The following is a 17,463-nucleotide window of genomic DNA, read 5'->3' as shown; positions in this document are numbered from 1 at the left end:
TCCCTTACTCCTAAGATACCCTTGATATAATAACCTATTTTGGAAAAAGAAAGGTTGTTAAGGGGCATTTTTATCCACAAAATTTGTTTACGAACAAAATGTGAAATTCATTTGCAAATTTCACCTGTTTTGGTGGAATTTAATTTAGTTATCTTCAGTTCATGGAATTGAATTCCTAGAATTGAAATGAAGATTTTTTTTCTTTCTGGACACAAACATTTGGAATTGAAATGAATTCCACAATTTTGCTGAATTCATTCGTTCCAAACAGGCTGTAAGTTATTCACTCTTTGATCCCTACAAAAAGACCTTGAAGTTTTGAAAATAGTACAGAAGTCCCTCAAGTTTCTGGAAATTACAGACAACCCCCAACTTTATGAAAATTACAGCAAACCCTGAAGTTTCTAAAAATTACATAAAATCCCTCAAGTCTCCAAAAAAATATGGGAAAAGTCACTTAATCTTTTGAAAATGATAAAAAGGCCCTTAAATTTACCTTTAGGCCATATTTTGCAAAGTTAGAATCGTATTGACATAGACTTGTAACAATGATTTAGGTTAAGGAGTTATTGTGCAATTAAATAGCACAAGGACTAGGTGAGTGGTTTTTGAAATACGTATACTTTTCAGAAAATTATTCCCATGCATGTTTGAAATGTTTTGGTCATGGATCTTATGTTCTCAATGTGTATTTTTTCATATTATATGGCAAGTTAAAGTTTGAGAAAAATTGAGAACATGAATTCAATAATTGATGCCTTCATGGTGTTAGCATTTGGTTATATGTTATGGTGGCACCATTGTGCCTTGGCATGGTTCCATAGTGATGACTTTGGCAGATAACTCCAAAGTCAAATATCAGTTGGGAATGGCACCATTGTGGCAAGCCTTGGCATAGTCCCAATAATGGAAATCTACAACAGCCTATTGCATGCTCATTAGTGGCAGCACTTGGAGAAACAAGAAGCAAGCTGTGGCAGCAAGATCAAGTGCTAAAGCAGAATTTAGAGCAATGGCCCATGGTGTTTGTGAACTTTTATGGCTTAAGAAAATCATGACAAACTTAAGACAATTAAAGATAAACTTCTCATCCTATTCTGTAACAATAAGGTTGTGATCAATATTGCAAATAACATAGTTTAGGTTGAGAGGACAAAGCACATTTGAGATTGTCAAACACTTCATCGAGAAATTAGACAACTGTCATCTATGCATACCTTTCGTAATATTTGAACATCAGTTTGCTAATATATTTACTAAGGGTCTTAAAAATTTTTCATTCTAGTGCGATAGATGGGCATAAAAAAATATCTACATACCATCTTGAGGGAGAGTGTTATTTACATCTTCAATTGATTGATTTGTAATTTTTCTATTATTGATCTTGATGTAATCTTTCCTTATTTGAAGTAATAGTACAAATATTAGTTCTAGACAAAAATAAGCTATTCTTCATCATTCATCTTCTTGCAACACAAATATTTCTTAGTTTCATTTTTCAACTACAACATTGAACAAATAGCTGACAAGGGAGAAGTAATGCTCTTAAAACAGAGACCAATTATTGTAGTACACAACATATTACTGTCAGGACCCTAGGTTTTGAATCTAGGATTTCTGGTTGACAGTCATGAAAGAAGGAAGAAAGGGGGAGAAATGAGAAAATCTAGGGAGAAAACAGAGAGAAGCAGAGAATAGAGAGAAATGAGAGAATTTAGGGAGAAAATAGAGAGAATAACAAAGGGAAATAGAGAATAGATAGAGAGAAAATGACAGAACTTCAATATATTTTCTTGATAATCTCAGATCTAAGTGGCATAACTTTATATATGGCTATTCACAACAGTTATTTACATCAGTTAGCAGTTATATACAACAATTTTGGCATCTATAGCAGTTATTTGGTTATATTAACAGATTATGCTAACAGTTGTAACTATAAATTAAAACTTCAATTGCTACTTTCTGCTATCTCCTAATGCTTCAGGTCACGATTTCCCTTCCCTTCAAAATTTTCTTGTCCTCAAGAAAATCAAAGAAATTGAGCAATTCGAGGAAATTGAGCTAGGAGATTTGGTAAAAATTCCCAAGTATTATTATCCGAGTGCAAATGGGTGCAACATCTTCAATGTTGGCCTAAGTTCTTCACTAAAGCCACTTATAAAACTCGAAACAAAAAAATGCTTTCGAAAGAGAGGGGATGGTAATGATAATTAGTGATTTAAGTTCTTCAAACTTGGTTTGATATTCCAAAACTGTTCCAACCAATCTCAACTTATTGAATTCTTCTATAACATCAGTCATTTTCTTGTCCCCAAATCTCTCGCAAAATTTTTCCACAAAGCCCTGCCAAACACATTCTTCTCTAAGCCTCGCCCAACCTTGAAACCATGCATTAGCTACATCGTTCAAGTAGGCTGAAGCTAGGTCAAACTTTTGAGACTCTTTTATGTTGTAGAACTGAAAAAACTTCTGACATCTCTTTACCCACCATCTAGGGTTTTTATTGTTGTGGAAAAAGGAAACAGTATTCCTTGATAATTTTATTGATGTAAATAATAGAATTTATATAAGAAGGTTCCTAAGAATTCTCCTAAGTTTTAGAACCAGATTACATTCCTACTTTTTAGGACTAGATAATCTGCCTTATATTTAGGACTAGATTGCATCAATTTAAATGAACAACAAATAGATAAAACACAAAGATAAACACAAAATAGATACAATAGATAACAAAATAAAAAACTAATCTCTATCTTTATCTCTTTCTTGATTCTCGGCCATAGCATCCCTGTTCCAACACTCCCCCTCAAGCTGGGAAGTAGATATCAATCATACCCAGCTTGTTGATCAGGACTTCAAACTAGGTATTTGGCAAACCTTTTGTAAGAACATCGGCTACTTGATGGTTGGAAGGAATATATGAAATCTTCAATAGCCCACTATCCAATTTTTCCTTTAGGAAATGTCTATCAATTTCAATATGCTTGGTTTTTTCATGTTGCACCGGATTGTAGGCTATGCTTATAGTTGATTGATTATCTCCCAAGAGTTCAATAGGCTTTTGTATCGAAATTTTTAAATCTTCTAGGATAATCTTTACCCATAAGAGTTCGCATACACCTAGAGCCATAGCTCTAAATTCTGCCTCGGCACTGGATCTGGCCACTACTCCTTGCATTTTACTCCTCCAAGAGATTAAATTTCCTCCTAGAAATACACAGTACCAAGTTGTAGATCTTCGGTCAACCAGAGAGCCACCATAATCAACATCTGTATAGCCTTGAAGCTTTAAGTCTGTCCCTGGAGTGAATAAGATCCATTTTCTAGGCATAGCTTTAAGATAGCATAGAATCTTCCTTACTGCTGCCATATGTTCTTCATTAGGATCATGCATGAACTAGCTGACTAGACTGACAACAAAAGATATGTTAGGCCTAGTATGTGATATATATATTAGTCGCCCTACCAAGCGTTGAAATCTCCCTTTGTCTACTTCTTGACCACCCTTATTAGCTTGTAATTTCATATTGGGATCAACTGGTATTCTTCCTCCTTTTCCGCTTAATAGCCCTGTTTCATCAAGCAAATCAAAGACATATTTTCGTTGTGATAGAAAAATACATTCCTTTGAGTGTGCTACTTCTATACCTAAGAAGTATCGTAATTGGCCAAGATCTTTGATTTCAAATTCACGAGCTAGATTTTGTTTGAGACGAACTTGTTCAATTGTGTCATTCCCTGTCACCACAATATCATCCACATAGACAAGTAAAACTGTTACCTTTTTTCCTGTATGTTTGATAAATAGGGTGTGGTCTCCTCGGTTTTGGTGGTATCCCATAGAAAGCATGGCCTTTGAAAATCTTCCAAACCATGCACGAGGGGACTGTTTGAGTCCACATAGAGCTTTCTTGAGTTTACAAACCTGATTCTTCCCATCTCCTGCATGTGTAAAACCTGGAGGGATGTCCATAAAAACTTCTTCCTCTAAATCTCCGTGTAAGAAGGCATTTTTGACATCGAATTGTTGCAATTTCCACCCAAATTTAGCTGCCAATGCTATTAGAATTCTTACCGTAGTCATTCTGGCCACAAGAGAAAAAGTCTCTAAATAATCAATACCATAAGACTGAGTATAACCCTTGGCCACTAGGCGGGGCAAGAGTTCCATCGGCCTTGTATTTGACATTAAAAATCCATCTGTAGCCCACTGGTTTTGTTTCTCTTGATCTAGGAACTAACTCCCAGGTTTGGTTTTTCTCTAGAGCATCCATTTCTTCTAACATGGCCTTTTTCCAATTATGATCTTTAACAGCTTCTTCTACTGATTTGGGAATAGCAATTGCATCTAATGATGTTAGGAAGCTTTGATGATGAGTCGATACACGGTGGTATGATAGATAAGAAGCTAATGGATGTTTGGTGCAAGTTCTAACACCTTTTCAGATGGGAATTGGAAGGTCCAAGTCTAGGGATTCTGGCTGAGGTTGAGGTATATTGGAGTTGGTGGTTGAGTCCTTACTTGGTGTAATTTCAAGGCTAGTATTAGGAGCTGACGATTCGCTTGTCTGCAATTCTTCAATGGGTTGCCTTCTTTTGTACACATAAGGAGAGCCTTTATATCTTGTAGGAGAATTGAGCCTCAAGTGAGCTTGTTCCATAGAGTGATCAGTTGGTGAGAGTTGGGGTGTCATAATAGGGCTGGTATCTTGGGAAGAATGACCTTGACTAGCTGCTCTTGTTTCAAGACTTATATTTAAAAACTCTCAGTCCATATCTACAGGATTTATATCTGCTGGCCTTGCAGGAATGGGAACAAAATAGGGCTGAGATTCACTGAATGTGACATCTTTTGAAACATAAAACTTTGGTGTTTGGGTGGTAGCACTTATACCCTTTTTGTGTTGGAGAATATCCAAGGAATATGCACTTAAGGGCTCTAGGGTCCAACTTGTCTCTATGGATTTTGAGTATGTGAACAAAACATACACATCCAAACACTCTTAAGGGAAGCTGGTTATGAAGATTAAAGTCTGGGAAAAATGAAGTTAAACATTGGAAAGGACTTTGACCATTGAGAACCCTAGATGGAACCCTATTAATGACATAAGTAGCAGTTAACACTACTTCCCCCTAAAAATATTTTGGCACATGATGATGATGAAGTAAGGTTCGAGTGACATTGAGAAGATGACACATTTTTCTTTCTGTCACCCCATTTTGTTGGGGTGTATCAATATAAGATGACTCATGTATGATTCCCTCTTGTTGGAAATAATTGAGCAAGTGAGTGTTAAAGTAATCTTTTGCATTGCCTATTCTAAGTCTTTTTATAGTGGTCCCAAATTGAGTTTGAATCATTTTGCAGAATGTGATCAATACGGACCCAATAGTACCTTTATCTTTTAAAAGAAATACCCAACACATTCATGTACAATCATCGATGAATGTAATAAACCATTTTTCCCCAAAACAGTTGGGTATTCTAGACGGTCCCCAAACATCAGAATGAATCAAGTAGAATGGTTTTGAAGATAAAATGTTACTGATTGGAAATGAGACTCGATGATGTTTAGCAACAATGCATTCATCACACCTAAGACTACTAGGATCTAAAGACTTAAACAAACCTGGAAATAATTGTTTTAACAATCTAAATGGAGGGTGACCTAATCTAAAATGGTGTAACCAAATAGAAGATAAGTTAAAGGCTGACTGGAAGGAAGAAGAATAAGCCATAAGTTGCTGCTGTCTCCTTGTAGAACAATCATTCTCCTCATACAAGATATAGAGCCCATTTCAAACTTTAGCCACACCAATCATCTGCCCCGTTTTCTTGTCCTGAAACTTACACATTGAAAGTGAGAAAACAGCCAAACAGTCAAGATTTTGGGTTAGTTTTTATATAGAGATTAAGCTGGTAGTTAGTGCTGGGACATAAAGAACTTGTTCTAGGGAAAGCTGAGAGTTTAATGATACTTTGCCTTTACCTAGGATAGGGATAGTGGTTCCATTGGCAATCATGATATGTTTGGTAGGCTCAAGGGTGTCATGAGTCACAAAACAATGAATATTAGGAGTCATGTGGTTGGTAGCCCCTGAATCAAGGACCCAACTGCTATTCTTACCAGTTTTAGAAGCTGAAAAAACTGTATAGGAAGGGAAGTTACCTTGGGAGTTACCTTAATGGGATAAGGAGCAGGTTCCTCCATCTTGAAATGTCTGGAGGAAGGCCTTTAACTTACCTAACTCCTCGGTATTCAGTTGAGTGAAATTACCTTTTGTTTCTCCTTTATCAGCTTCCTCTTCTTGTTCCTTGTAGACATGAAAACTTTGGGATTTCATGTTCTTGAAGCCTTCGATCCTGCTCAAGACTGTTTCCTTCCCATGTAGTTTAAAGCACGTTTCCCTAGTGTGACGGGGCTTTTTGCAAAAACTACACCACTGTGAATCTCGATTAGTACTAGGGCTATGGTTCGGGAAGCCTGATCCTAATCTGCCGGGGTTCTGAAACCCTGATTTCCCAACTTTATTTCCTCTACCTTCCTGCTTGCTGATCACTAGGATTGATCCCTCGGTGGTATGTTCAGTTAGCATAGCATATCTTCGATTTTCCTCACTCCTTACAATTGCAAAAACTTCATTCAGCTTTGGGAGTTTCTCCTTACCAAGAATTTGCACCCTTACTTGGTTGAATTCAGGATTGAGTCTAGCTAAGAACTCTACAATCCAATCTCGTTCAATTATCTGATTGAGTGTTGCAGCATCTTCTCGGCATACCATTTTGATGGGCTGATATTGGTCAAGTTCCAGCCATAATCCTCTCATCAAGTTGTAATAATCCGTGACTGTGAGTTGGCTTTGTTTGGTAGCTGTAATCTTTGTTTTGACTTCAAAGATCACGAAAGCATCCTGGATTTTGGAGTAGGTCTGTTGCGCTGTCTCCCATACGGCTTTGGCTGTACTTAGGAACATAAAGTTCCGACTAATCTTTGGTTGCATAGTTCCCCATAACCAAGACATGATGCAGGAGTCATCTATGTCCCAGGCTATGTAAGTCGAATTTGTCTCCATGGGAGGGTTTCCAGTCAGATGGTTACCCTTCCCATGGCCTTTAAGGAGAGTCTTCACTAATTGAGCCCATTGGATAATTCTTCTCGTCCAACCTATAAGATGGATGGACTATAGGTAATTCTGAGATCAGAGGAACTTCACCTCAGTTTGAGGTTAGAGGAACTTCACCAGGGTGATCTGGCTGATGTCCTTTAATTAAGTTTGTCTAATCAGTTGCAACATTTGATACTTTTGCCATTGCGATCTTAGGAGGGCCGAAATCTGGAACTATTGCAGGATACAATCTGAAATGTTGCGGAAGTTTGGAAGAATCAGGTTTGTGAGTGCAATAAAGGCACTCGGGTGTAAACAAGTCTGGCCAAGAATTGTGTAATGAAGGCAGAACCAATAGATGGATCAAATCGAAATTGTGCGATGAAGGCACTAGGTTTATGATGTATCATACTAGGAGGCTTGATACTCTGATACCATGTGGAAAAGGAAACGGTATTCCTTGATAACTTTATTGATGTAAATAATAGAATTTATACAAGAAGGTTCCTAAGAATTCACCTAAGTTTTAGAACTAGATTACATTCCTACTTTTTAGGACTAGATAATCTACCTTATATTTAGGACTAGATTACATCAATTTAAATGAACAACAAATAGATAAAACACAAAATAGATACAATAGATAATAGAATAAAAAACTAATCTCTATCTTTATCTCTTTCTTGATTCTCGGCCATAGCATCCTTGTTCCAACAATCGTCAAACATAGGAATCTCCAATTTTGGCATAGGAACAACACTATGAGTATACAAATTATTCACTAAATTGTTTTCTATCCTTCTATCATTCATCCTATTAGCAATAAACTCCATGTCATGCATATTTTCAACTTCTATTACAAGAGTTCTAATTTGTCTGAGATTTAAGCCATTACTTTCCAAGATTGGATCCCCATTCTCCTTGTGCAAAAAATCCTTCGGTAGGCTTAATTGTGGAATCTAGGAAAACATCTACAAGAATCTGTCTAGCCCCTTGGCCAAACCCTCCATCGAAGCATCCAACTTGTTTTCCAACGACATATTACTTCCTAAATTCTTGCTTGCCACAGACTCCAATGCTTCCATTTGAGTCTGCAAATTAGTCACCAGGGAGTTAACCTGGTTAACATGCACCTCCAGTTGTTTCATTCAAGTACCATCTATTATAGCTCCAAAACTTGTAGATGCAGGTTGTCGTGAATAGCAATCCAAGAATTGACTGCTTCGATACCAATTGTTTCATTCTAGTTCCATCTGCCACCTCTCATAGATTCAAACTATCAAATTAGCAATCCAAGAATCCATTACTCTAATATCAATTGTCAGGACCCTAGATTTTGAATCTAGGATTTCTAGTTGATAGTCAAGAAAGAAGGAAGAAAGAGGGGGATAAATGAGAAAATCTAGGGAAAAAAACAGAGAGAGGTAGGGAATAGAGAGAAATGAGAGAATTTAGGGAGAAAATAGAGAGAAGAACAAAGGGAAATAGAGAATAGATAGAGAGAAAATGATAGAATTTCAATATATTTTCTTGATAATCTCAACTCTAAGTGGCATAACTTTATATATGGTTATCCACAGCAGTTATTTACAGTAGTTTTGGTATTTACAACAGTTATTTGGTTATGTTAACAGATTCTGCTAACAGTTGTAACTATAAAATAACACTTCAACTGTTGTTTTTTTCTATTTCCTAGTTCTTCGGGTCAAGACAATTACAAACCAAAATCCTCTATATATGTATGAAATATTTTTTTACTCTTAGTATTCAAAAAGAAAATATAGCCTCACATCAGCCAGCTATCGCAGACAAAAATAGTTGAATTACACGAGGGTACTTGGGCCTGCATACCAAAGCATTTTGAAGTTAAAACATAAGCTTTAGAAAATATAAGCCTCACCATGTGTTTCAGTTTTTGGTAATAGATAGGGCCCATGAAGATGTATGCTTGTAGTGGTAAACCAGTAATTCCTGAAATAGAACGATGAGCTCAGGATGATTTAAAAACAAAAAGAAACAATAATTACACAAGAAAATTGATAAACTTACCCATCAAAAATTTGCATCTGAATGTATTAACCATCATATTCTATGTGAAGTCATTATGGAAAAGAATGTGTGTGTGCTCAGTGGTTTAGGTGGCATTAACACATACAATTAACGTATATTGATGCAGTGTCCATATCGAATTCAAAAAAAGTTGCCAAAGCAATGCTTGGGTACAAAAAAAAAATGCACAACACTTCAATAACTTTTTCAGCAAGAATTGAAACAACTAATCCATCTCTTAAAACATTATCACATGGTAGGAAAAACACTAGCAGACTAGCAGTACTGTGGTTCAATATCAGCTAGAATGAGAGGAATATTTCAAATAGGAATGTACCGTATTAAAACACTAATTATTAGGCTAGAAATTTGGAGTGAAGAGGATATAATTCAAGCAGCTTGACAGTATACTGTGAGTTTTTAAAAACCTGGACATAACTCTGTGCAGCTATAATAACACAAATGGCAATGCATAACATTTCAATATCATTTTATTGTGAAAACAGGAATAAGTGAGAAGCCATCTGTCACGATTAACACAGGAAACACTTCTGTTATTACAGATTGAAATTAAGGGATGATAATTTCATTGGGGTATATTCAGAATTAATGCTAAATATAATGCTAGAAATTGGATGTCTATTCCTACTTTTATGCAACTGCAGGATCCAGTTTTCTGTTTCTTGTTCCTCTCTATCCAATTAGGGGAGAAAAGGTAAAACTTCAGTGGAGCAGGGATAGCAGTAAGACAATCTAGAGCAGAGTGAAATCAGAATATTGCCCCAGCGTCAAGGTGAGGCCTACTCGTATAAGATGTTGAAGTAATTTAGCCATATTGTAAAATGTGAGAAAACAATTATGAGAGAAAAATCTAAGAGATTAGTCTCTTAGCGTGTTATTTATAATAGGCACAACGGGCCTAATAACCTACGGGTTTAGTCTATGGGCTTAGCCTAATTACACATAGTTATAACAAATAAATAAATAAAAACACATACAACTATATGCAATATATCTAATTATACTAATAATTCTAATATAGACTATAAGTTCAAATGCAGTTTAAATTTACAATTGAATTATTAGTTCATATTTTACATATCATTGGATTGGGCAACATTTTAACAAGGATTCATATCTGAAGCTTGAGATTCTATCCAGGATTCATGGAAACTGGATACTTTGCTTACTAAATCAAATTAGATTCAATTAGTCTGTGTTGAGGAAGAAAATCTGATGAAAAAGAAAAATTCCGAAATTAAAGGGGATAATTTCAAAATAAAAGGGATCAGAACAGCTTGTTTGAATAAAAGACAAAGAAGAAGAAGGATGAGATCAAAAGAAGACAAAGACTACAGCTATTCCTGAAAGTTAGGACAAGATTTTTCAAAGTTTAATTCTATCTTTATCTGTTGTTGTATTGTAAATTTAAACTTGTATTTTAAATTCCTAGATTTTAGGAGATAGATGATAGAAGGTTTCTGTATTTAAAAGCATCATGTCATCTAATGAAAGGTGTGAAACTGTAAGTTCCATTCACCCCTGTCACTTAGAGTGTTTTGTTCCTAAGTCCTCTAAGTTTGTTCAGTCTGGTCCAGATTTGTTCCACTGACAGGTTGATTTATGACTTTGAAGCTCTGGTGGGGGACAACTAAAGCAACCTTCAAGTATTTATGTAAATATCTTGAGATAATTGAACAAGCCTGTTCTTAGACTATAGTTGATAACATAGTATATTCTCCCTATCTCACAAGTTTTTAACCTAGGAGGGCATGGAACCAACTAGATCTATTATCTCAGTTGTTCTTTTATCATCCCTTCCTGACCAATGCATATGGTGTCTCTCTACTTACACAGCACATTCCTGATATTTGTTGTTTATTAGTTTCAGATGCACATAGTTTGGTATGAAAATGTCAAAGAGTCGAAAGCATTAGAGCACATCCTTTTTTTTTCTGAGTAGCTGTAAATGATCCCTTACTTTATTAGTGATATTATTGGTTATCTATGGCACTAGAACCAACTCATGCACATGAAAATGTAGGCTTTGGCCATTAAAACATGGGGTCAGAGATTGTTTGAGGGTCATAGTTATATTTGTGATTGGCTATGGGCCTGCCATAAGGATGCAGAACAGTGAAAGGCTAGAGCATAAAGGAATGAGATTGTAATAACTTGACGCCAGGCATCTTGAGTGCATTGATCACACATCAGAAGTTTAGATGAGGATCTCCGTATATTAGTTCAAGAATGGATCCAAATCTCTGTTTTAGTGAGTCCCTGTGATGTTACTTCTTTGCTGCAAGACAAGAGAGATCAGGCCAACCATGAGCAAGCACATGCACAACCAAGTTAAAGGATATATGGGCAAGGATGTAGGAGAAGAACCGATATCAGGGTTTCTATGAATTATAATTGGGGTACATTTGTGGACAGGGCAGTAGAGATGAGCTTTGACAAAGATGATTGGGATCAACCTAGGAGGGTTGGGCCGATGTTCCCAATCCCATGGCTGTTTAAAGAGACTGGTCTCAACCAAGCAAAAAGTATCCTTTCCAAAAGGAAGATCTTACTTAACTCTCATTCAGGGGCCTCAACTTAGCGCCCAGAAAAACCTAGACTGACTTTAACAAAGATGGAACAGATCTCAGAAAATAAAGTGTTGAGTGCCTAGGTGTATCTACATAATATTGGCTCACGTTAACAATGGCTCCTGGTATTTCAGTTTTGGAAAGAGCATGGGGCCCAATAACAGCCATACTGAGAAGGCTTCCCTCCAGTTCAATATCACATCTGCAGAACAAGCAATGAATACAAAGAAAAGGAACAAAAGAATAAGATGGAAGAGAGTATAATGCAAGTGTCACGACCTGAAGGTAATTTTGTAATAAAATTCGTAGATGCAAAAGTGGTTGTACTAAGCAATTACTGCTTTAGCTATTTGCACCCATTCGGTTACGCCTAACAAACCGAGGGTGCTAGCCTATAAAAGGCCATGTAAAGAGGATGGGAATCATCAATGAAGAGATTGGTTCTTTCCCTCTAAATTATTTCCCTCTCTTTTCTCTCTCTTACGTCTCCCTCTTTCAAATTCTCCCTCAACTTTCTTCTCTGTTCCCAATTCCCGAAATTAGGCACACCTCAAATTCAAGGTGAGACATTCTAGTATCAGAGTTGATGGTCCTCGGTGATGCTTCCGCGACGGTGGTGTAGTGAATTGTGATCGGTTGGAACAATGAGTGTGTGATCGAATCTAGAGATGGTGGAAGGAACAAGTCTCAAACAATTGGAATCGAGAATGGAAGCACTAGAATTTGGAATGACTCAAGCGCATGAAGGGGTCACCCAGAGTAGGGAAGATGTGGCAGCAATCAGAGAGGGGGTGCGGGAGGAATTGGCAACCTCTTGGGAGAACATGCAGTGTGAATTGGAAAGGCATGGGGAGGCTATGGATAAGTATGGCCAGCAAATTACCAACATGTTCAATATGTTGTCGTCCCTACCACAATTTCGGTTGTCACTGGAATTCCCTCCCAGATCTATAACTAATCCAGATCTGACTGGTCAAGGCATACTCCCATGGCCTCAAGGAGGAACAAAGGTAGAGGAGTTACAAGACATGAGATCCGGTATCCAGGTAAGGGATCTTAACTAGCATACTAGTACTCACACACCAATGCCAGGGTTAGAGATACTTTTGTTTGACGGATTCAAGCCGAGATGGTGGATCCGTCAGTGTGAACATTTCTTTTAGTTCTATAATGTGGTAGAACCCCAGAGAATTACCTCGACAATAACCTATCTCAATGATACGGCTGATTTATGGTTTCAAGGATGGTTTCGATCAAGGGGAGTGGAGACACATTGTATTAACTTTGCTGAGGAGTTGTGTAAGAGATTTGGGGAGAAGAACATGGTTGATGTTATTGAAGAATGAGCCCAAGTAGGAAAAATTTGAGGAGCTAGGGACTTTGATGTGGAATGCTCAGTCATCCCTCACTGAGCAATACTTTGTGTCAAGTTTTATCAATGATCTCAAGGATGAGCTGAGATCTATCGTAAAGATGGTGATACCCTCCACTGTTAGACAAGCGGCTAAGAAGGCCAGGTTATAGGATCTGACCTTAGAGGCAATCTATAAGAGGAATAGGGTCCAATCCTGGACCCTTCCCTTGATTAGCCTATTAGCAGGAGGAAACTCTAAGACCATGGGATCCGGAGTGGTTTCATGCCCACAAAAGGAAAATCAACAAGCATTGGCAATCAGGAACCCCACCATGGAGCAAAGGAGGCGGCTTGGGTTGTGTTATACATGCGGGGATCGTTATAGCCCCATCCATCAATGCCACAGACAATTAGTGAACATGGAAGGGACAGATGAGGAGAAGGGAGAAGAAGAAGTAGATAATGGAGCTATTGTGGAAGATACCCCTGAGGAGGACCAAGGAGATGAAGAGGGAGAAATCTCATTTCATGCCCTCGAAAGGGGACCTACTGGAAAAATTATCAAGGTGAGAGGACTGGTGGGGAAGAGGAAGATTATGGCGTTGATAGATAGTGGTAGCACCCACAACTTCTTAAATGAAGCCACTGCAGTGAATTGGGGTGCAAACTCACAACCACCACTCCCTTGTCAGTAATAGTGGCAAATGGAAAGAAGATGTACAACCACTAAAAGTGTGGGGCCTTTAAATGGGTGATGCAAGGGCAGGAGTTCAATGCTGATTTGAGAATTCTGGAATTAGGGGGTTGTGATGTAGTCCTCGAGGTGGATTGGATAAGGATGGTGGGTCCCCTGACCATTGACTTCAACAAATTGGGAGTCACACTAGACATTGAAGGGAAGAAGCAGACATTGAGTGGCAGTCAGGAGGCAAGGAAGTGTAAGGTGATCACTGGTAAGAGGCTGCAAAAGCTCATAACTAAAGGAAAGGGGTAGAAGGGGAGCCCTATTGCCAATGACTACTTTGCGGAGGTAACACACTCTAAAGCTTTACAGTCATTACTATTGAAATTTAAGGACTTGTTTGTTGAACCCCTGTCCCTACCCACAAATAGACCTTTTGACTATTCTATTCCCCTTAAACCCAACTTGGAATCGGTAAACATCCGTGCCTACCATTACCCACCTATCTAGAAGGCTGAAATTGAGAAGCAAGTAAAAAGCATCCTCAATGCCTCAATAATTTAGCCTAGCCAAAGCCCATTTGCATACCCCATCCTACTTGTTAAGAAAAAGGATGGCTCCTGGTGTTTTTGCATAGACTATCGACAACTCAATGTCCTTATTGTGAAAAACAAATTCCCTATACCCTTAATTGAGGACCTATTAGATGAACTCAAGGGGGTTGCCCATTTTTCCAAACTAGACCTACGTGCAGGGTACCGCCAAATCAGAATGAACCCTGTTTATGTCCCAAAGATAGCCTTCAAAACCCATCAGGGCCTACATGAGTTTAAGGTAATACCCTTTGGGCTTACCAATACTCCAGCCACCTTCTAGGCTCTGATGAACCACTTGTTTGCCCTGTACCTACTAAAATTCCTATTGGTTTTCTTTGATGACATTTTGATCTACAATCCTGACTTGAAACAACACCTGTCCCACCTCAAAACCATCTTTGAAGTCCTAAGATCCAATCAATTATAGGTAAAGCTTTCTAAGCGTACCTTTGCAAAGAAGGAGGTGGAATACTTAGGGCATGTGATCTCGGGAGGGGAGTAAGCACAGACCCAAAGAAGTTATCAGCCATGCTGGAATGGCCAAGGCCCTCAACTATCAAGGAATTAAGGGGATTCCCAGGGCTGACCAGGTATTACAGAAGATTCATACAACACTATGGGATCATAAGTAAGCCCTTAACAGAGCTACTCAAGAAGGATAACTTTAAATGGAACCGCCCAGGAGAGGCAACATTCATTACCCTCAAGAGAGCTATGACACAAGATCCAGTCTTAGCCCTACCAGATTTTTCTAAACCCTTCATGGTTGAAACAAATGCTTGACAGTGGGGTGGGCACGATATTGGTGTAGGAAGGGAGGCTAATAGCCTATATCAGCCAGCCACTTTTGGGAATGAGTGTATATGATAAGGAGTTGTTAGCCATGATACTGGCTATAGATAAATGGAGGCATTAGTTGGAGGAGACCTAATTCATTATCAAAACTGACCACAAGAACCTAAGGTACTTACTTTAGCAACGACTACATACCCAATTGTAGAAAAAGGGGGTGTTCAAACTGTTGGGCCTTGACTACATAATACAATACAAGAAGGGCAAGGAAAATGTGGTAGCAAATGCTCTATTGAGAAGAGAAGAAGTGGGAGCTTACCAAGCTACTACGACAGTGGTGCCGAATTGGGTGAAGGACCTTAGTGACAACTATGAGAAATCAGAATGGATAAAGATCCTGTAGGCTCAATTGGCAGACAGATCCACTACTGCACAAGGGTACTCTATTTCCAATGGATTGATCAGATTTAAGGGGAGATTGGTTGTGAGGGATGATAGGGAATTGATGGCTAAGATCCTACAAACATTACACAGATCCCTCTTGGGAGGCCACTCGAGCATCAAGGCAACCTACTACAGGGCAAGACATTTGTTCCATTGGCCAAGGTTGAAGAAGGAGGTGACAGACTATGTGTCAGCTTGCACTACTTGCCAACGTTGCAGCATGAGCAAATGGCATACCCCGGCTTGTTGCAGCCCCTTGCTATCCCAGACTAGGCCTGGGAAGAAATTTCTATGGATTTTATCCAAGGACTTCCAAAGTCAAAGGGTAGGGATGTTATTTTGGTGGTAGTTGATAGGCTGAAAAATTATGGCCACTTCATCAGCCTCACTCATCCTTTCATGGCTCAGGAGGTAGCTCGACTATTCTTGGATATAGTGGCCAATATATATGGAATTCCAAGCATATGTCCACTGCATATCACCCGGAGACAGATGGATAGACTGAGAGGGTCAACCAGTGCTTGGAGTCATATCTAAGGTGTATGTGCTTTGCAAAGCCCAAGAGCTAGAATAGATGGCTATCCCTAGCCAGTGGTGGTATAACACAAGCTACCACAGCTCAATCAAGAAGGCTCTCTTTGAAGTACCATTCGGGTATAGAACTCCTATACTACCAGCAGTAACAGACTGCCCTGAAGCTCAAACTACTGCCAGCGACTACCTAAGAAACAAACAGGAGATGTTGGCCCTACTCAAGAAGGAGTTGACAACAACTCAAGACAGAATGAAGCAAAATGTAGACTGTAGGAGAAGTGAGGGAAATTTTAGTGCGGGAGAGTGGGTGTTTTTGAAAGGGAAGAGATTCTTGCAGCACTCATTCTCTGCCACACCCCCATCTAAGTTAAGTCCAAAATATTTTGGACCCTTTCCCATAGTGGAAAAGGTGGGTAAGGTAACTTATAAGCTATAATTACCTGCAGGAGTGGTGAGCCATCCAGTGTTCCATGTATGATGTATCTCTTTTAAAGAGGTCTCTGGAGCCTAATGCTGCCATCAGCCTTGACTTGCCTCTAGTAGATGAAGACGTGGAAGTGGAAATAGAGCCGCAGGCCATTGTGGATAAAAGGGTGATACATCAGGGGCCCCTTCACCTCAGGTGCTAGTGCAGTGGACACACTTACACCTGGACAACACAACCTGAGAATACCTCCCTCAACTGCTGAAGCAATTCCCATGAGCTGATCAATTACTTACCTTCCTTGGGGACAAGGAAAATTTCAAGAGAAGGGGATTGTCATGACCCTGAGGTTATTTTTGTAATAAAACTCATAGATGCATAAGTGATTGTATTAAGTAGTTACTGCTTTAGCTACTTGCACCCATTTGGTTACGCCTAACAAACCGAGGGTGCTAGCCTATAAAAGGCCATGTAAGGAGGACGGGAATCATCAATGAAGAGATTGGTTCTTTCCCTCTAAATTCTTTCCCTTTCTTTTCTCTCTCTAATTCTCCATCCTCTTTCAAGTTCTCCCTCCACTTTCTTCTCAGTTCTCAATTCCTGGAATTAGTGCCTCAGATTCGAGGCGTGACAGCAAGGAGATTTAAGCAAAAATGACCATGGACACAAACAAAAAGTCTGGAGATTGGTGAATAGCATCAGGTACATGAACCAAATAGGGGTCGAGGCAATTTAAGGTAGTTGCTCTAGTTCCAAATACACATAGAAAGCCAACTGCATGTGTCCAATACCACCTTGGCCCTTGTTATCAAATATTGAGAGGATAATGCCCCCAAATGGGCCAGTGGGGGCAGGGAGGAACAAAATTGAATGAGAAGCATAAGAAT

At 38.7% G+C, this 17,463-nt stretch overlaps 1 protein-coding gene across 3 annotated transcripts in view; it reads right to left on the bottom strand.

Annotated features, from left to right (window-relative positions):
• Positions 1–17,463, bottom strand: part of LOC127787935 (DNA-directed RNA polymerase III subunit 2) — a 125,502-nt gene that overhangs the window by 22,908 nt on the left and 85,131 nt on the right. For all 3 annotated transcript variants that reach the window (XM_052316019.1, XM_052316017.1, XM_052316020.1), the window contains one exon: positions 9,011–9,081. In XM_052316019.1, the coding sequence (XP_052171979.1) occupies positions 9,011–9,081 (71 nt within the window). The remainder of the gene's footprint in view (positions 1–9,010; positions 9,082–17,463) is intronic.

The sequence above is a fragment of the Diospyros lotus genome, chromosome 13 (genome assembly GCF_014633365.1).
Source record: "Diospyros lotus cultivar Yz01 chromosome 13, ASM1463336v1, whole genome shotgun sequence".
NCBI lineage: Eukaryota > Viridiplantae > Streptophyta > Magnoliopsida > Ericales > Ebenaceae > Diospyros > Diospyros lotus.
The sequence above is the reverse complement of the archived record's forward strand: the minus strand, read 5'-3'. Positions and strand labels throughout refer to the sequence as shown.